Consider the following 21,968-nt stretch of genomic DNA (forward strand, 5'->3'; position numbering starts at 1 on the left):
ATTTCCACACCTATGTGTGGAAAAATCTGTGCAATATTACAGAGTTTGTCCCAACAGAAATGTGGGGTGTATTTCAATCCCAAGCACTATACTACTATCATTTGAAATGATACACTTAAATGAAAGCAAGACTTAGGATAACAGACATTAATACTAGGTCTCAAGAATTTAATAATAAACTAATGTCCAAGTCTAACTCATGCCATTGAGTTGATTCCAACTCACAACAACCCTTCAGGACAGAGTCGAAATGCCCTTGGGTATCAGGTAGTAAATTTTTACATGAGCAGAAAGCCTCATCTTTCCCGTGGGTGGCTGGTGGTGCCCATCTCAAAGCAAGGATGTCACCAGAGCTCCTAGATAGAACTGTCTTAATGGGTAATGTACATGTTTCTAGACCAGCAGAGTTCTCCACCTGTGGGTCGTGACCCCTTGGGGGTCAAAATGACCCTTTCATAGGGGTCGCCCAAGACCATCAGAAAACACAGGTATTTCACAATATATAATTACATATTGTCTTGTGATTTAATCGCTATGCTTTAATTATGTTCAATTTGTAACAATGAAAATATATCCTGCATATCAGATATTTATTAGCCGTGTAATCTTGGACAAATAACCTTTTCTAAAAGATCTTATTTTCTTATATGTAAAATGAAGATGGTAATAGTATCTCATGAGATTATATGAGAAACATATATGTGTTCCCCATATATACAGCGAGTCAGTTCTGACTCATAGCAGCGATATTATAGGACAGACTAGCACTACCCTTGTGGGTTTCTGAGACTGTTTATGGGAGTAGAGAGCCACATCTTTCTAACTTGGAGCCACTAGTGGTTTTGAACTGCTGATCTTACAGTTCACAGGAAAACGTCACCCACTAAGCCAATGATTATTGCTACTGATTATGAATTCTCATTAAACTTTCTTCAGACTATGAGAGTACCATATCTACTTGAGTATAAGCCAACCCAAATATCAGCCAAGGAACCTAATTTTACCACAAAAACCACTAAAAGTGTGCTGAAAAACTCGGCTTATCCACTAGTATATACGGTAGCTAAAAAGCCACATGAATACAAGTAAAAAGTAACAAAGATTTAAGTCAAGGATAAGTAAAAAAAAATGTAAAAGATGGCAAGAGCTGGAAATTTAAAGCCACCTTAGGATTGTGGGTATATATGACTCTACTCCGGTGGCACTGTTACATAAGCGTTGGACTGCTAACCACAAGGTTGGTGGCTCAAACACTGTCCATCCAATGGGACAGAAATAAGGCTGGATGCTCCTGTAAAGGTTTACAGCTTCAGAAATCCTTTGTTGAGCCCTAATCCACTTGGTAGCTGTGTTTGGTATTGACTCAATTGTAGATTACAGGTATTTTTGAGCTTCAACAGTTGACTAGACCTAAACAGACAATTTTCCTTCTTAGAGAAACTGAGTGTAAATGTCAAGTAAAAATATGAAAGGACCTCTAGAGTATCACCTCCATGTAAAACAAAACACTAGGTGAAAAACTGAGTAATTACACCAGAAACAGTACAGCCATGTGACCAATAAAATGCTAAAAATTTAAGTCACAAGATCAAAAGTCAAATTTTTTCCAAGGCAAATCACCTTGGTTTCCAAGGAATTAAAAAAATCAATGAGCACAAATGGAACATTAATATATGTCTAGATTAGTTCCTCTGGGAAGAACTGGTTCTATCAATTTTATTAGCGTCTTTGTGTAGGAGTAAATTTCTACAGAAAATATTCAGTTACTTAGAAATTTCATATGCAGAGAGTTACCTGAAGGCAACGATAGAACAGAGTGGAAAGAAGAGTCTAATTCTGGTGCATGTTCTTTTAATGGCTGTGACTTTGAGTTGTGTTCACAGCCACTCCACGTTGAAGCTGCTGTTTCTTTTGAAGGCAAACTCTGCAAGGATAAAATAAAGAATTTTAAAGATCATTTTGTTTGAAAACAAAATCAGAGAGTGTGACACTTAAAATATGGTGACACCAGAAAAATGTCCTGGCTGCTTCATCTTGCAGGAAGAGCTTCAAAATATGTAGACTAAGTGAGAAGTGATGCTACAGATGAACCAGGCATGCATATCTAGTGGGGTATGCTTTTTAAAAGAAATGAGCGATGTCTGCAAAAATGAATCTCCCCCACACCCAATAAATCACAGTAGTGAAGTAATGAATTTGAATAATTTTGGATCAAAAGAAAATGGTTATACATTAATGAGAACTGTGAATGAGAATGGTGAACAGACACGAGCTGTGTATTCCAGCTTGCAATTCATTACAACAAAGGAATGAAACTGGAGTCTTTCTTAAATTCTAATTTTAGATAATCCCTACATGGCGTCCTACTGAAGTACGAGTATTTTACAGTTTACATTGAGAACAATTGAATTAAACATGCTCTTAAAAGTTATGAAATATACAATATATTAACTGAGTTAAAGATAAAGCTGTGATTGAATCCAGGAATGTCAACAAAACCATGTTACTAAAGTAAAAATGAGTTTATGTCACTACATTAAAGAAATACATGTATGTCTACTTAAGTAACAGACTTTCAAATATTTGCCTGAGTGTGCAGTCATTAAAAAAATACCCAAACTACAGAGAAGATACATTTTATGAACAGTTCACTTGGGGTCTTTTTCTACTTTTCCCTCTGCCTTGCCTTTCCTTCAATCATTAGGAGTGATTTGTTCATTTAGCATATGTGTTCATTCAACTTCCATTTCACTTTTAACATTGCCACATCTTGGGCCTATCACTACCACAGCATTCAATGAGACCGTTTTAGTCATGAGGTCCTTTACAGTTAGAAGTACAATTTGTTCTACCCTGTATTCCTGGGGTCTAACCTCCGAGGGTGAGTGAAAAATATTGTACTGGGTTTCATTTCATACATGCATAGGTTTATTCCAAATACAATGTTTAAACATGTCTCTGGGTGTTTATGTATGGTCGCAGGGTCCTCACCATTATACACTTGGCTTACTCTCATGAGAGTACTGCTGCTAGGTGAGTTAAATTCACTTCAAAAGGTTATTTTGCCTTTTGGGAGATTCCTAAGGGATCATCTGAATATATTACCTCAAGGGGCACAGGTCAATCATATGGGGCTTATTAATTTTTTGAAAACTGCATTGGTGAGAAAAAGGCCAAGAAAGTTCTACCCAGGACTTTTCCCATTACAATGCACCTACTCATTCATGGGTGGCAAGGGCTGTCTTACAAGAAACTCATTGAGAAACCTGACCCCAATTCACCATACAGTCCTTTAGAATCATCTCTGGTCCAAAAATCCAAAGAGCATTTAAAAAGAATGTAATTTGAGTCTCTCGAGCATGCCAACACTGCCATTTTGACATGGTATAAATCAAAGCGTACAGAATTCTTCAGGGAAGGGGTAGAGAGATGGAAGCTTTGCTTTCTAGAATGTATGTCAAGAAATATAGTTTCACATATGGGTGCTTTTATTTAATGGAATATATGGTTTTTTTCAGCAATACTTTTTGACTTACTCATACAGTTAAAACTTGAATGTGTCCAATTGAATTTTATGTTTTTGCTTTCAAAAATTAAAAACAGATGAATAAACAAATGAAAGTATGTATACCTAAAACTGTTTATTTCTTTGGGGCGAGGGGGTGTGCAGGAATGGGGGGATGAGGAGGGGAAGTCAAACCCTGCCTATATATGCTAAAATTTACCAGCCAGGACACAGGCATATATAGGCATTCCCTAGCTGCAGGGAAGGATGGCAAATGCAGTTGCGATACTAGAGGTTAAATTAATAGGTTTTTACAAATAGATACAGCATGTTGATACATGATTACAATGAATCATTTTATTCATACAATGAATGAGATTTATTCTAATAATACAATATTATATTGTATAAATATTTGCCCAAACTGATGCTATTTATTACTTTTAAAAAATGCACTGGTACTTTTAACTTGCCAGAATTATTTTTTGATGTAATTTAGAATTGTGCACGTCTAAACTTAGAAATAACATTGACTTTAAATTGCAACAAAACACGCTAAACCTCCCTTTTCTCAATAGAATTACGAATTATTCCATAGAATTATTCATAGCATTATGAATACAATTATTTTTCTTTTTCAATTTTCTAAATACAGGAAACATTAGCCAACTTAATCCAAATTAAGGAGACAAGTGAAAGGCTTAGGACAAGATATTTCTACTTTTCTCCTACACAGTGAGTGAAGGCCAAGAGGATGAAAAAAAATACGGAAATTAAAGAATAACCAAGACTTGGAAAAAAAATCATTTGTTGTGAAAATATTCACTGCAAAACATGTAGCAATTCAACAATTTCCCCATGTAAAGTTCAGTTAGATTTATTACATTCTTCAGGTTATGCAACAATTCTCACACCACCTTTTTCTGAGTTCTCCTATAACATCAGCTCACTGCCCAGCAGTGTTGTCAATTTGATCCCTTCAAAAGAGTAAATGCTCTTTACAATTAAACTAAACTAGTTTTTGAGGTTTAGAATTTGATATTGTTTGGAACTTTCTCCTTTTTGATTAGGCTTCTTCTATCGATTACTTGATCCAAACGTTTGGTGATCACAGCCTGCATCATCCAACTCTTCTTGTCTCAGGACAGAGGAGGCAGTTAGCCTCAGAGTCCGTTTCTCTGTACTCTTGACTCTTCTCCTTGGCACTACAGGAAGTGACCAATTGGATAGCTTTGGATGGCTGCTTGCCAACTTTTAAGACTGCCATCAAACTAGGAGGTAGAACAGAAGCACTACATTTTTAAGCCAATTAACCGGGATGTCCCATGAAGCCATGACCCTGATCTCCAAACCAAAAGACACAAACCCCAGAAAGTAGTGTCTGGTTGTACACAAACAGCTTCAACCTAACTCTGTAATCTTACCCTTAATCCTTCCCTTAATTTTTCCACTGCCATAAATGGAAACCCATACTGTTATCATTGGGGTTTATGTTTAATGAATGATATATATACAAAAGAATATATATATTTAAACACATTATAATTAAGGAATGATATCAATACCTATGGATACCTTCTCCCTTTACCTCATGCCCACATAAGCCTGTGGCAGATTTCTTCCTCCTTTCAAACACATCTGTGTTCTCCCCATTTTAGAACCTCTGATTTTAGGCAAGGCTAAAATTCTCAGACTTCCTGCAGCAAAGTTCCTAAATTCTAGCCAGAACACCTTGAGGGGAATTCACATGCACAATCTTTGGTAAATGACCTTAAAGCTACTTATTTTTCCATCTTTTTTTTTTTTTAAGTTTTCCATCTTTTCTCCTTATTTGATACATGGTTTTGATGGTAATAATCTTCCACTGTATATGAGGGTAAACAGGAGGAGCTTGGGTCTAGATAACCAGGAGAACATAGTTGTCAGGCCAAGCCTAGAATACATTGTCTTCTACAAGTATCAGGTCTCTATTAAATGCACTTAAACCTTTAATTATTGTAATACTCTTCCTTAACATTGTTTTTTTTTGTTTTTTTAAAACATTTTATTAGGGGCTCATACAACTGTTATCGAATCCATACACACATCAATTGTGTAAAGCGCATTTGTACATCATTCTCAAAACATTTTCTCTCCACTTAAACCCCCGACATTAGGTCATTTTTCCCCTCCCTCCCCGCTCCCCCCTCACTCATGAGCCCTTGATAGTTTATAAATTGTTATTTTGTCATATCTTGCCCTGTCCGACGTCTCCCTTCACCCACTTTTCTGTTGTCCGTCCCCCAGAGAGGAGGTCACACACAGTTCCTTGTCATCGGTTTTATCATGCTTTCAAGAATAGCTGCTCCTTGAATTTTATCATTGTATATATACAAGTATGTGTACTCCTATGTAATTTACTGTGTACATCTACATAATTTTTTAAATTTATAGAGAGATCGGCAAAATGTCTTTTCCTGCTTTTATCAACATCATTTGCATAAAATTCACCATTCTTTTGTCTAAAATATCTGGACTGCTTCTATTTTTTTACCATTAATAATGCTAGTATATTTACATTTCTCTTGATACAGGGTGTAATTTTCTAGAGTATATTGCTAAAAGTAGAGTTTCAGTGTTATACAAGTGCATGAATGGATATATGCAATTGGACTAGGGAAGGCTACTATATTATAAAGTGGTTTTAACTAATTTATATGCCCACAAGCAGATTTGCTTCTCATTCTTCACATCGTGCTTTCAACCGTGTGCCCCAAAAGATATGTACTAAATATGATATATTTTTATTTATGAAATAAATTGATAATTTCTTCTGTCTTTATCAAGTTTTGGTATTAGGTTTGCTATCCTTATGAGTTAGCATGTATTCCATCTTTTCTGTTAAGTTTATATAAGATTGGTTCATATATAATTAAATTATAAATAGTTTATATAATCTTTATATAAGATTATCCCAAGATTCTCAAATATTGGGAAAATTTACTAAGGTAGAAAACTTTTTGTGGGAAATTTTTAGTTGCTTTATTCTTTAATAGATGCTTCTTTTATCAGTTTTAAGAAGTTGCTTAAGAAATGTCTTGTCATGTTTTTATCATGACATTTGTAAAACAACCTGTAGTGATATCCCCTTTTCATTTATGACGTAGGCAATTTGCATTTTCCATTTTTCTTGAATCATCTTGCTAGTGATTTATAGACATTTACAGTTTATCAATCACACCTTTCAAAGTCTCAACTGGATGTGATGTTAATTTTGTTTCATTGATTTCTTTTTGTTTTAATCGTTTTATTAGGGGCTCATACAACTCTTATCACAATCCATACATACATCAATTGTGTAAAGCACATTTGTACATTCATTGCCCTCATCATTCTCAAAACATATCCTCTCCACTTAAGCCCCCGGCATTAGGTCCTCATTTTTCCCCTTCCTTCCTCCCCCTGCCTTCATGGGCCCTTGATAATTTATAAATTATTATTTTGTCATATCTTGCCCTGTCCGACGTCTCTCTTCACCCACTTTTCTGTTGTCCGTCCCCCAGAGAGGTCCCATATATTTCTTTCAATAATAAACTATTTCCTCTTTCAACTTGGACGTTCTCATACTTTTTAGTGGCTTCCTTATAGCTTACTGACTTTTACCGCTTAGTTTTATTTCGTTTACCACTTTGCTGAAAACACTGGGACTTTAGAACATTGTAATTGCATTTAACCAACTCTTTCTGTGTTATTATTGGGCATTTCAAGTCTACATATTTTTTAAGCTCCATGATACATTATTGTCTTTATAACCAAACTCATTCATATGGACCCAATTGTTTATTCTTTCCACAGTCTTCAGGTCCTTCCTACAATTTCCTGTTTCCATCTGGGATCCTGCTTCTTCTTTGCTATTAAAAATGATGGCCTAGCCAAGTTGACACATATCCTAAACCATTACACACATTACACTTGCCATGTATCATAGCATTCCTTACTGCCAAATATACTTCTGTAATGCACAAAATAGGTTACTTTTTCACAATTGTGAAATGAAACGCTCACTAATGAGACAGCTGGTTAAGTGAGGAGTATGTACATGTATTTATTCTTTGTAATTTTCACAGATCACTTCTTGGATCTGTGGGTTGATGTCCTTCATTAGTTTGGAAAATATTTTCTATATGCTCTCCTTTCTCCTAGATGCTAATAACATATATGGCTAGATTTTTTTTTCCAACTGAGTTACATATATCCTTAATTCTGTTTTCTATGTTTTTTCCATTGTTCTATTTCTGTGCTCCCATTTGAGTATTTTTTCCTTAGTCCTTTGGTTCACTAATCTTGTCTTCTGCTCTAATTTGTAGTTAAGTTCAGTTAATGAAGGCATTAATTTTATACATAGTATTTCAGTTTGAACATGTTAAAGACCCTCCTTTAAAAATTAATTGCAACCATCTGGTAAAATTTTCCTTTTTATTTCTGTACTCTATAATTTGAACATACTGAATATGGTAATTTTAAAATTATGGCTGGCTAAATTCCCAATTATCAGAATCATTTAAGAATCCATATGTAAATATCTATTTTACTTTTTGAATTTTGTTCATGTGGCTCTAGAAAACAAAGATATGAGTACTAGTTGTTTATGTTACCAAAGTTAACTTTGAGTCTAGACCTGTGTTATTCATTGTTGTAGCAATGACCTACATTTGTCTATTTAAATTAATGCTAACAAAACTAGAATAAATGAAAAATTCAGGTCCTTTATTGCACTACCCATCTTTCATCTACTCAGCCACTGAACGTGGTTACAAACAATCCATGGTGACATTACGTGTGCTTAGTAGTTACTACAACACAGCTACAGAACATTTCTGTCATTATAAAAAGTTGAATAATATATTTAGTAGCTAAAGCTAAGAAATACACATACACATTCATGAAATTATGAGTTCCTAGTCTACATTACAAAATATATCCTTTAAATTTATTCTTTCAAATATTAAGCAATTATCCATTGAATAAATTATTGCTATTCAAGTTCCTGGCAATTCAGAAATAAAAAGACAATACTTATTCTCTAAATATTTGTAACTTAATGAGACAAAAAAAAAAAAAGGATTATTATAGAGTGGTATGATATATTCCAACAAACTGAGGTTACCACAGGGTGTTATAGCAATATACAATTTAATTTGGGTACGTCAAGGAAGGCTCCCTGAGAAATAAAAATTGTAGGAAAAAATTAAGAATAAAAAATTGATTAGAATTAGTGATTGGCTTGGCAATTCAGGAGATTAGGTGTACAAAGAAGGGGAATTTTCTATTCTCAGTATTTTTTTTTTAATCTATTACAATTACTTAAATGCTTTCTTGAAAGCATTCTTGAATGCTTACATGAAAGATTTTATTTTTGTTCTCAATGTAGTGGAAAGAAAATCATGTGGGCTCTGAAATCAGACATTTCTTACTCACTGGATGGTAAATTACTTAATCCCGATAAGTCTCAATTTCCACATATGAAAATGGAATTAAACTTCCTAGTTATATGTGTGAAAATTACATAATACACTAAAAATGCATAGCACATTGACTAGAATACGGTAGGTAATAATGACAACTACTTGAGAATTAATGAAGCCAATTAACCCAACCAACATTGGCAATGATTTCCAACTCAAAGTGACCCCAGTGGTCAGAGTAGAAATATGTTCTATCAGAATTGTCAATGGCTGAATTTTCAGAAGTAGCTCACCAATCTTTTTTTCTATGGTGCCTCTCTGGGTGGGCTTGAAGGTCTAATCTTTAGGCTAGCAACCCAGTACATTACTTATTTGCACCACCTAGAGACTCCACTAGTCTTAACAGTAATACTTCTATTTGTTTCTTCATTTATCTGTCGATTAAAAATTGTTCACACCTTTCTGTCCAGGTCATCTTTACATTATCAAGACACATACTATATTTTAATAACAACTAGTGAACCACCTATATTATTCAAGCAGATTTCTTCAGTAAGAATATTATGGCATATATATTCATTTATATGTTTTAGATAATACTTATGATTATGAAATCACAAAATATTTTAAAATATTTATCTACTACTTGCAGCAACTTTAAATAAAAATAATATTTCCCATTAGGTTGATATTAAATTTTTTTTCCTTTTTAAAAATCCTTTTATTGGGGACTTATACAACTCTTATCACAGTCCATACATACCTCAATTGTGTAAAGCACATTTGTTACCCTCATCATTCTCAAAACATTTGCTCTCCACATAAGCCCCTGGCATCAGCTCATTTTTCTCCCTCCCTCTCCTCTCCGCTTCCCCTTAATGAACCCTTGATAATTTATAAATTATTATTTTGTCTTATCTTACACTGTCCGTCCCCCTTCACCCACGTTCCCCCTTCACCTCCTCACCCACGGAGGAGGTTATATGTAGATCCTTGTAATCACTTCCCCCTTTCGACTCCACCCCCCCAGTATCGCCACTCTCACCACTGGTTCTGAAGGGATCATCCGCCTTGGGTTTCCTGTGTTTCCAGTTCCTGTCTGTACCAGTGCACATCCTCTGGTCTAGCCAGATTTGTAAGGTAGAAATGGGATCATGATAGTGGGAGGGGAGGAAGCATTTAGGAACTAGAGGAAAGTTGTACGTTTCATCGTTGCTACATCACACCGACTGGCTTGTCTCCTCCTCGCGACCCTTCTGTAAAGGATGTTGAGTTGCCTACAGATGGGCTTTGAGTCACCATTCCCCACTCCCCTTCATTCACAATGATATGGTATTTTGTTCTTTGATGCCTGATACCGCATCCCTTTAACACCTTGTGTTCACACAGACTGGTGTGCTTCTTCCATGTGGGCTTTGTTGTTTCTGAGCTAGATGGCCGCTTGTTTACCTTCTCGCTTTTAAGACCCCAGGCACTTTATCTTTTGATAGCCAGGCACCATCAGCTTTCTTCACCACATTTGCTTATGCACCCATTTGTCTTCAGCAATCATATCGGGGAGGTGAGCACACAATGATATGATTTTTGTTCTTTGATGCCTGATAACTGATCCCTCTGACACCTCATGATCACACAGGCTGGTGTGCTTCTTCAATGTGGGTTTTGTTGCTTCTGAGCTAGATGGCTGCTTCTTTACCTTCAAGTCTTTAAGACCCTATATCCTTTGATAGCCGGGCTCCATCAGCTTTCTTTAACTCTAAAATAAAACTTTGTTTTTTACAGTGTATGTCTACCAATAAATATAAACTTGTCAGAATTCACATTTCAATAAAATTAAGTACTGAAAACCTTACATTTGTTCCAAATGGGGCAAAGGAACTTGATTTTCATATAAATTTAAAAGAGTTAGTGTACTAATAATTAGAAACCATCAGTATTAAATAATAGCACCAAGGACAGTTCCTTAGATATGCTATTAAGAAATCTAAATGAAAAAAGTCACACAGCAAGAACTACACAATTTTGCGCTTCATCACAGCTTTAGATATGATTTAGAAGAAGTACACCCAACATGTTTAAAAATGAAAAACGCTTCCTAGTAAATGCTTTGAGTAAAGTGCCTTTTCTCTGTACACAGCATGAACATCTAAAGTGTACTACTGATGTTCTAAGAAGTGAAAAAGAAGCACTTAACCAGGATTAACAATATTTAGAGACCCAGCCGATTCTAAAATAACTGACAGCTGTGCAGATTTTGTTGCTGTCTCAACAAATATGTGATGGGTGGTTGGGTTCCTTACCCTTGCCAGTATATTTTAATATTCTCATTAATATCCAATTTGCCTTTAATATGTATAATAATGGATTTTTGGAAAAAAATAACTGGGAATGTGAGAGATTTTATAGTACCACTGCCATTTGAATGATAAAATCCCAATAAAATGTTGTCAATGGCTATTACATAATTTATAAACTATGTTTAATTATTAAAAGTAATAAACAATAACACTCCACATTACATATTGGCTGTAAAGTCTTGATATTTTCCCAAAAGTATACTTACTTGAGTCCAATAAAATGTCGGGCTCAATCGGTAGAGTTTTCGTTTGTGGAAGCTCTGAAGTGGCCTTGTTCTGGCTGCTGTGCTCATGGCAGTCAAGGGTGGAGATTTCAATCTTGTTCGGTCTTTTCTTTTCTTCTTACTGTGCTTCTGGTGAACGAGCCAGGTACTGGAGGGAGAGAGCTCATCTAAATTCTCTGAAGTACTAAAATGCCATGAAGTAAGTGGAAAGAGAGTAATGAAAACAAAGAAAACTAAATGTAGTACAAGTTTTAGCTAGCTTTGTGGTAACAAGGGTTAAAAAGTTGACTTTAATCAGGAATTACATATTCAAGTTATAAAAATAATTTCTACTTAATTTTCCTGCAAAACAAACAAAAACTATCTACTGAGGTTGGAAATGCTTGCATATGTTCAGTAGTATAATGAAAGTGTTTTTTGTAATAGATTCACATATACCGTATTTTAAGTGTTCTCATAAAATTATTTTTGCAAACATTTTAAGTTACACAGACTATTGATTTACACTTGACTACCAGTTGGAAGGTTGACAGTCTGAATCTACCCAGAGGCATGATGTAAAAAAGGCCTGGCATCCTGCTTTTAAAGATTTAGCCAGGAAAACTTTATCGATCTTAATTCTTCTCTAACACATGGGGTTCACCATAACACTGGCCCTGACTTGATGGCAGATAACAATGACATAAGTTTAAGAAGGGCTAACATCTCGTTGCATCAGGAGTTTCTCTTTAAATAAAAATTAGATAGCATGAGTAAAACCCAAAACAGTGCTCTAACATACTCTATTTTGTTTTTTAAAACCTGATTTTTAAAAAATGTATATATAGAATAATGAAAGGGTTCAAATAAACTGAAAATGTAAAAAAAGTAATAATTTTATAATTAATCTCGTTCTTAATCATTGTTTAAATGTCAACATCAGAAGAAATTAATCCTCATCACTAAATAAATTAATAAATTCAGGTACTTCAAAATATTAATTTCAACCTTATTTACACAGACAACTGTTAATATAGTAGTCTTGCATCAACAAGTTAATCTTTTATATGTATATTTAACATTACCAATAAACATAAGTTTCAAGTGTGCTAGTTGGTGCAAATATAATCAGTGTTTAATGCAAGTATAAGAAGGGTTACTCTATAGCAGTAGTATTTTTGCAAACATTTATGGCTGATGTAATATCCTCTAGGAATGTGTAGGTATAAAGCAAATTAATTCAAGAATGTTCTATAGTAATAAGGCACTAGAAATAAAGGAGACAGGCTGGCTCATGTTAGTAAGCCCAAAGAGAATACGAAAATTTTATAACTAACATATATTTAATAACTAAATAATTGACCGTGTACTTTTGCTAGACTAGTCCAGGGAAAGAATCTGATGACAATTATTTCACTTTTTAAATATAAACTTTATTTTTCAGAATCTTCTTGTCAAAATTGTTTTAAGTCCAACTTAATAACAAGTAATAATTCTCTCCTATCCTGTTGCTGTCTTAGAAAGGTTTAGGATCCAATTGATCTATGTATTGTGATGAATTTTATGAGCCCCAATAAATTGATTTAAAAAAAAAAAGAAAGGTTTAGGATAATGCTACCTTCAAATGAACAAGTCCAATCTCAAATCTTAATGTTAGTTTTCATGACAGTAATACATATAATATGCATTGCCTATGAAAATACTTGTGGAGCCCTTGTGTGCTGTCAGGTAAGCATTCGACTGCTAACCCCAAGGTTTACAACCATCAATAGCCCAGCAGGAGAAAAAGGAGGCTGTCTGCTCTTAAAAAGATTTACAGCCCCCCAAATTTTTGTACAGCCTTGGAAACACAAAGTAGGGTTGATAATGAGGTGGAATTGACTCTAAGACAGTGGGTTTTTTAGGATATGACAACATTTAAGTGTATCAGTACTTTGCCATGGTCTGCTCTTGAAAAACCTATCCTGGAGCTAGGTTATCATGCCAAGGGTAAGAAGAAAGTGCAGATGACAGAGTGTTTCAAGTTAAACTCTAGGAAGGCCAGGAGGCTGTCAGGTTATTCAAGATTGGGAACAAGACAGATTTCAGTGGGTAGCTGAAATTAGAGGTGATCAAGTCAAGAGAGTTGGGATCCAGAAGGCAGGAATAGCACAAAAAGAGGCTTCTCATCCAGTAAGTCAGAAACACCTTCAGACAGAAGCTTACATAGGCTCCTTTACTAACATTACTTTACTAAATATGTTCTGATATTTTCTAAGGAAAGTTAAAAGCTATCATTTCAGGAATCTGGGGCCAACTTTCTAACTCTTCCCTGTAGGAGGCAGTAATCATTCAGTAGTAGAATTCTTGCCTTCCATTTGGAAGACCTGATTGGATTCTTAGACCCTGACCTCATGTGCAGCCACCACTCTTCTGTTAGTAAAGTCTTGAGTGTTATGATGCTTAAGAGGTTTGAGTGGAGCTTCCAGACTAAGATGGAATAGTTAGAAACTGGTTATCTACTCAAAAAAAAAAAATATATCAATGAAAACTCTTTGGAATACAAAGGTATAATACACAACCTACAGCATGGCGGACCAGTGTTTCATCCCATTGTAGGGCGTCACAGTTGAGAGCAGCTATCAACAACAGTTATTAAACATGTCTCAGTGCCCCTCCCCTCCCCCGCCCTAGGAGGCTCATCCCTTAAGGTGAGTTAGTACCTCTATTTTGAATGAGAAGATACACCTGAAATAACAGGCTGGTTTTAAAATAAATGGAAAGCAGTGTAACTTATGACAAAACTATAATAAGTTGTGAATTATGAAGGGTTCATGAGGGGCGGGGGTGGGGAGGGAGGGGGAAAATGAGCAACTGATATTAAGGGCTGAGGTGGAGGGCAAATGTTTTGAGAATGATGAGGGCAGCGAATGTACATATGTGCTTGACACAATGGATGGATGTGTATGGATTGTGATGAGAATTACGAGCCCCCAATAAAATAATTTTTTAAAAATATAAATAAATGGAAAGCTTGTCATTAATCGCTTAATGTCATGTCATGTAAATTTTCATGTTTCTAAAGTGGCTGTTACATTATGATAGAAAAAAGTTTAGTTTTATTACTATTTTCTAAGTATGTTCCTATGTGCAAATAATCTATCCTTAAACATTCCTATTAAAGATTCTTGCAAAAAGTAATCAAAGCCTTTCTTTTTCATATAAATGGGGAGGATTTACTGAAATCTGGGTTTTTCCCCCCCTACCATTCAATGTGAAAAACAATAATAGTATCACAAAGACTCCTAGTATGTACATCACTGGTGTAGTGCTAACATGTTAGGCTGCAATCTGCATGGTCAGCCGTTCGAAACCACCAGCAGCTTCGCAGGAGAAAGATGGCTTTCTACTCTCATAAACAGTTATAGTCCGAAACCACAGGGGTGACGTGACTCACTATGAGTCAGCACTGACTCAATGGCAGTGAATTTGGTTTGGTTAATAGGTAATAAATAGTTATTGTAAATGGCTACTGTAAACCACTGATAAATTCACCTATTTTGCACCGTGTTTACCTATTCACTCTAAGGAGAAGACCAGATATAACCTATGAATCTGGCGTGTAGAACAACAATCCAAAGGAAGACAAAACTTTTACACCTTATGTGACTCTACAGCCTCAGGATGGATGGATGTATTTTTAACACTGCCTTAAGCCTCATTCTATACTTCTTTGCTTAATAAAAGTTAGTTTTTGATAGTATATGATAATTTATGAGCTGATTATATACCTCAATAAAGTAAATTTAAGTTACATAATCTACTCTATTACACTACAATATTTTATTTTATTTATTTCTTATTTTTTAAAATTTTATTAGGGGCTCATACAACTCATCACAATCCATGCACACATCAATTGTGTAAAGTGCATTTGTACGTTCATTGCCCTCATCATTCTACACTACAACATTTTAACATTCTCCTAAAACACTGTTTTATGTTTATAGACATACCTAGGTTTTTTACCCCCAAAAGTAATTTTTACTGGCATGACTTAAAAATATGGCAGGAACGGTTTTATTTCCTTATATAAATATAATTAATGTCATGTATAGGGGTCCAAAATTATGTTGAAACTTTAGGTTGAGATGTTATCAACCAACAACATTTTCTCATAGTTGAGAAATGATTACTGAAATATAAAGGTTCATTTTATATGTAATTAGTTGGCCAATTTGACTGTAGGTTTTCAATTATGATACCCAATTAGAATAAAGTTACATTTCAGGAAGATAATAAGCATAAGTGGAATTAAATAAAATGGCAATGATCCATTGGAAATTTCTCATGCCACAGTAACTAAAAAAACACAAGCAAACAAAAATATAAACATTATTTCAAGTATTATTTCTCAAAGATAATGTTTCCTGGAGTACAGAAGGAGCCATTTACAACATTTTATTTCCACCGTTTAAGAGATCTATAAACCAACCACATCTCTATGATTATAAAATGTAATGCTTCATTTGTTTAAAGCCTCAATTTTTTCAGTAACTCACTTCCTGGTGACTCACTGTAGACCCCGCTGCCAAGAATAAAAAAAGTCAAAAACAATTCTGACATTTTCGAGAGGATACTGTCATTAAATAAGAGAAGGGGAGTGGGGATCAATGAATAACAAGTGTGTAAACAATTTGCCCAAGTCAATAATTAGTTAACAGGGTGAATTTATTTAAAAGATCTTGTGAGAACAGATTATTAGGATATTACAAAATGGCAATTACCTTTTAAAACAACACAAAACAAGTTCTCTATGGGTCACTAAAAAGTAGTAATATGGGCCAGCTGGTCAAACCTTAGATAACTTTTTAATTTCTTCTACAAAAACTACTATATAATGTGATATAAACCTAGAACAAGTATGCTTTACTAGAACACCTGTAGCACTACACTCATGAGATGTTTAGGTGATTATGATATACTTTGATATAATGTTAAATATGGCTTATTAGAAGAAACTGAACAACTTCACATGTTAATCTGGTGACTTAAACTATACAATACAGCTGAAATCACAAACAAAAAATAAGACGTTTTTCAATAGCTAAAATATATCTCAGAAATTCTATGGTGGCAGAGTGGTTATGCAGTGGACTGTAGTCGGCATGGTCAGCAGTTCAAAACTACTAGCAACTCCACAGGATAAAGAAGTTGCTATTCTACCCCAATAAAGATTTACAGCCCTGGAAACCCTATGTAGAGTCACTATGAGTTGGAATCCACCAGATGGCAGTAGATTTTTAAAATGACTTTCCTTGAGACTGTTCTCCTGAATGAGGATGTTACAGCTCCCCAATACAACTTGTCTACTTTCAAACCAAATCATACAAAGAAGACATATATGCTATTGTTAGGTGCCATCAAATTGGTTCTGACTCGCAACAACGCTGTGTACAACAGAAACACTGCCCAGTCCTACACCATTCTCAGTCATTACTCTTCTCAATCCATGTCATTGAGTCTCACTTTTTCTGTAACCTTCTGCATTACCAACCACAATGCCCTTCTTCAGGGACTGGTCCCATGGATAATCTATCCAAAGTATGTGAATGCAGTCTCACCATACTTGATTCTAAGGAGCATTCATTCTACCTGTTCTTCCAAAGCAGGCAGACAGAAGCCCTGGTAGCAGTGGTTCAAACCCACTACCACATCACAGAAGATACGCAGTCTGTTTGTGTAAAGATCACGGCTTTAGAAATCTGATAGGGCAGTTGTACTTTGTTGTATGTGCTCACTATGAAGTCTCAATTAACTTGACAGCAATGGATTTTGTTTGGGAAATTACATAAGTGTGATATAACCCCAAATTGTATCTGTGGTCGATTGACTATGCTCAAGTAGTATTTTAAGGTGGAAGAAAAAAGTAGCCATGATAATTAAAGTGCATGATAAATAAGCATGCAAGACAAAGCAAGACTTCATTCTATTTTATAAAAGGTTGATATGAGTCAGCACCAACAATACTTAAAGAGAAGAAAACAAAATAAACATAAGACAAATTTAGAAGCAAAACTCTCACTGATACTTACCTCCTGGAAATACCGTTAGCCACACACTTATGACTAAAGGATTTGGAGGAGAGGGGTGACGAATTTGGGGATAAGTTGAGTGGTGCAATCAAACTGTTGATGATCTCAGTCAACTGTGCACTCTGCAAAAAAACAGTCAACTTTTTACCAATGGTAAGCAAGAAATGGGAGTTAAATTTCAGGTCTACCTTGCCCATTGGATAGTTAACATCTGATGAAACAAGCAGATGTTTACATTTTAGCATAAAGAGAGGGCTGCAAATGTCATTATCTTCTCATTCCATTTTCCACAAATATTTTGAAGCCCACTTATATTTTAAAATGGTTTACAAATATTCCCTCCTTTTCGATTTCCAATTTTGTTATAGTTTCTTTTTCTACTCATTCATCCTCTCAAGAAATGTAAGCTCACTTAATAGCATCTATATAATTGTATCCCTATATTTCCCCTTAAGGCAGCCAAATTAATAACAAATCATTTAATGTATTAAATGCTTACCAAGGGTCAAGTGCCTACTATGTACCTGCCACTATATTAGGTACTAAATACACATTATTTCTAATCCTTAAAGTAACTCCAAAGTAGATATTGTCAGTAACAAGTAATAAAACTTGTAAAGTTTATATAGCTCAATCAAAGGTTATAAAGTTGGTAAGAAATGGCGCTAGGATACAAATTCGAGCTGAATCCAATACTACATTTCCTCAATCTTTTTCTTAATACAAAAATAGCAGTTATTTTAGATACCAAGATTTTAATTGATCCTTATCGAAAACTTAAGTATATGAAATACTGAATTGTTGGCAAAATAGCACAGTATTGGTATATAAAAATAATTATTTCTATAAAATAATGACAACTATTTTCATTATATACTTATATATAATCCATGCTCATTTGAGGAAGAAATGGACAATACAGAGAGTTTTTAAAAAAAGTCCCCCTGTCAGCCAAATCACATCTCAGAATAAAAACATTACTAACATCTTGGTGTTTTTATCCCTCCAGTCTAAGTTTTTGGAGTATGTACATATAAGCATGAGTGCACACACCACATGCATACACACATATATTAAATCATACTACACCAATTTTCAAAAATCTGCTTTGTTCACTAAATGTAGTGTGGGGCTTTTAAAAATATATAGAGCCTATTTCACTGACTGTACATTATTCAATTACAAAACAGGTTATATGAAATAATTATTTTATGAAACAAATCACATGCAACTAGAATAATGAAATAACTTGATAGAACATTATTTGCCACCTTTGAAAATCTTTTATGAGAAATATCCAAAAATGTTTTGTTTTCTTGGCAGATAATATACGTGTACTGCCTTCATTGTTAAAAATTTCAAGATTAAGGCTCGTTTAAATATCATCAGTACAGATTCCTTAGCATTACAGATTCCTTGTTAATTCTTTAACAAGAATTCATTAATTTAGCCATGTAATTAATTTTATTCAGTATTTCATATACCTGTCGAAAGACTCTTCTAGTTATCTTTTATCTTTAAAAGTATCTGAAATTTTTAAGCCTTTGAAAGTAAGTAGTCAGGTATATGTGAATAATTAATTGGTCCAAGAAACAAAAATTTACAACGCTTAGCTTTACCCTAACAGCCACCCTTCACCTAGCCTAATAAAATAGCATATACTAAACCCATATTTAAGATAGGAAATTCACAAAAATGAGACTAAGAAAAAAATAGCAAAGAACTCTGAAAACAAAAACTTTAAGTCAAAACATTTAATAGTTATTCACGATAAAATTTCTAATCCAAATATCCCACTGGCAAAATTCATTAAAAATCACCTAAAATCTTTCAGTTATGAACAAATTATCTAACGGTTCAAGAATGTATTTTTCATACTTCTGTATTTGAACTGCTAATTCTTTAGCTCTTTTTGATAAATTAAAACATTTTGTTTGATAAGAAAAATGTTTACCTAACAAAACTAATTCTATTAAGCAAAAAGATTTCTTGATCTATATTCAAGTTCCACTATAGTCAATGGGATAATATACCATCATCTCAGAAAAATATACATAATATCAGACTTGAAATCCTTGCCATTCTTTCACTTCTAACCTTTAAAGAGAATTTACTTTAAAAAAAATTGGTCTATTAGCATATGCTTCAAGAGCAAATGGCCTGTTCATAAGCAATTTAGTAATGACCTACAAAGGACTGCTGCTGCCCTTTCTTACATCTCTTTCCTCTATTTTCTAGAACCCTAAACAACTCTTGTTTTGCTTCCGTCAAAGCATCTGACATCCCAGTCAGCAATGAGAACTGAAAAATGCGTATACTACTCAGTGACAACCTCATGGGCATGAGACCTGTCACACAAGGAAGCCTCTGTAATCAGAAAGGCCTTGTGCTTGGTTAAATGTTCTACGGTCACCATCTTAAAATTCTTAAAACATTTTTTAAGAATGGTTCCAAATTTTCAATTTGCACAGGACCTGGCAAATAAGACAATTCTGACATTAGCCCAGGTGTAACTAATCAAATTGGTGGCAGTAACAAGAAAAAAGAAATGTTTTCTAAAAATGAAAACACTACTGCAGTTATACTGCATTACTAATTAATTAATCAAGTTATTTTCTAATGACTAAGTAGAAACCTACAAGCAGAAAAGTAGATTAACTGAGATAGCAAGCACAGAATTTTTTTTTTTTAACATTTTATTAGGGGCTCATACAACTGTTATCCCAATCCATACACACATCAATTGTGTAAAGCGCATTTGTACATTGTTTCTCAAAACATTTTCTCTCCATTTAAACCCCCGACATTAGGTCCTCATTTTTCCCCTCTCTCCCCGCTCCCCCCTCCCGCATGAACCCTTGATAGTTTATAAATGGGTATTTTGTCATATCTTGCCCTGTGAGACGTCTCCCTTCATCCACTTTTTGGTTGTCTGTCCCCCAGGGAGGAGGTCACACACAGTTCCATGTAATCGGTTCCCTCTTTCCTACCCATTCTCCCTTTACCCTCCCTGTTTTGCCACTCACACCACTGGTCCTATAGGGCTCATCCGTCCTGGATTCCCTGTATTTTCAGTTCCTATCTGTACCAGTGTACCTCCTCTGGTCTAGCCAGTCTTGCAAGATAGAATTCAAGTCATGGTAGTGGGAGCGGGGAGGAAACATTTAGGAACTAGAGGAAAGTTGTATTTCTCATCATTGTTACATCGCACCCTGACTAGCAAGCACAGAATTTATTTTGAAGTCAACCTCCAGATCAACAATCAAGATCAAACTGAAGAGGACTGATCCTATGGTATGGAGTAGATGATGAAGAAAGAAAACAAAGAATATGACTAACACTCATTTATAGCACTGCTTCTATGTTTGAGTATATTCCAATCTCACATCAGCTAATTACAAAATAACTTTAAATTATAAACTATTCATAATACTGCTTCTATGGTAAAGTGCATTCCAATCTCACATCAGCTAGTTACAAAATAACTTATGAAATTATAAATTATTCATAAGTCTTTTGATTATTCATTCCACTTAAGGAAAACCAAGTAATTTTAAATTTAACAAATATGCAGCCAAAGGATTTAAACCCCATTCTTGCTTTTAGAGAGTAAAACCCTCTCCTGGTATAAAGAATTTCAGAGTATATCTGAGGAAAATTAGACACGGCAGACATGAATCCTAATCATTTCCCAGGGGAACATACGTTAAGAGTGATAATGTTCTGGCAGGTTCATTCTGGTCTTAGGTAATAAACTCCTGAAAAGCTGGATTTGTTGTAGAGCCACCAATGTTTAAGTAAAAATAACTGGTTTTACTTCAAAAGCAGATTGAATAATTAAACTCCTGGAGTAAAATATTATCCTAAGTATCAAGGAAGACTTTTGAATCAAAGTAATTTGTAAAGGGCTTCTTTGATGTTCCTTTTAAATGACTAGGTTTGAATGAAGAAACCCATATTTCAATATTGTCTCACCAAAGATCTCTTTTGATAGTCAAGTAACCATTCAGATTTATGTAATGGTAGTGCCAGTATCCTTCTTTCCCCCTACAACTATCAAGCAATGAACAACTTTTATTATAACAGTGACTTTTCAGTTCTGGTATAAATGAGTTATCACCTTGTGGCTATTTAATATGTCATACTTTAAAAAATCTAAATTATCAAGGGGAATGTAACAAAGAGGAAGTGCTGAAATCCTGGTGGGGACTGAGCATGATAGTGGGACAGGAGAAGAATCAAGGGAAATAGAGTAAAGAGCTGAGAGAAAAAGGGAATTTATAGAGGTCTAGATAAAGACATGTACATATGCAAATATATTTATATGAGGATGGGGAAATAGATCTATGAGCCTGTATTTATAGGTTTAGTATTAAGGTAGCAGA

General features: G+C 34.6%; 1 protein-coding gene across 5 annotated transcripts in view; it reads right to left on the reverse strand.

The window, feature by feature from the left end:
* The window catches only part of KANSL1L (KAT8 regulatory NSL complex subunit 1 like), a 121,297-nt gene that overhangs the window by 18,682 nt on the left and 80,647 nt on the right, over positions 1-21,968 (reverse strand). For 4 of the 5 annotated variants that reach the window (XM_045295235.1, XM_045295243.1, XM_045295249.1 and 1 more), the window contains 3 exons: positions 17,584-17,705; positions 11,513-11,714; positions 1,795-1,924 (listed from right to left, as the gene is read on the reverse strand). In XM_045295235.1, coding sequence (XP_045151170.1) covers positions 1,795-1,924; positions 11,513-11,714; positions 17,584-17,705 — 454 coding nt within the window. The remainder of the gene's footprint in view (positions 1-1,794; positions 1,925-11,512; positions 11,715-17,583; positions 17,706-21,968) is intronic. The other variant, XM_045295256.1, reaches the window with a different exon arrangement.

The sequence above is a fragment of the Echinops telfairi genome, unplaced genomic scaffold, assembly GCF_000313985.2.
Source record: "Echinops telfairi isolate 266 unplaced genomic scaffold, ASM31398v2 ScPeMD7_3;HRSCAF=10, whole genome shotgun sequence".
Classification (NCBI taxonomy): Eukaryota; Metazoa; Chordata; class Mammalia; order Afrosoricida; family Tenrecidae; genus Echinops; species Echinops telfairi.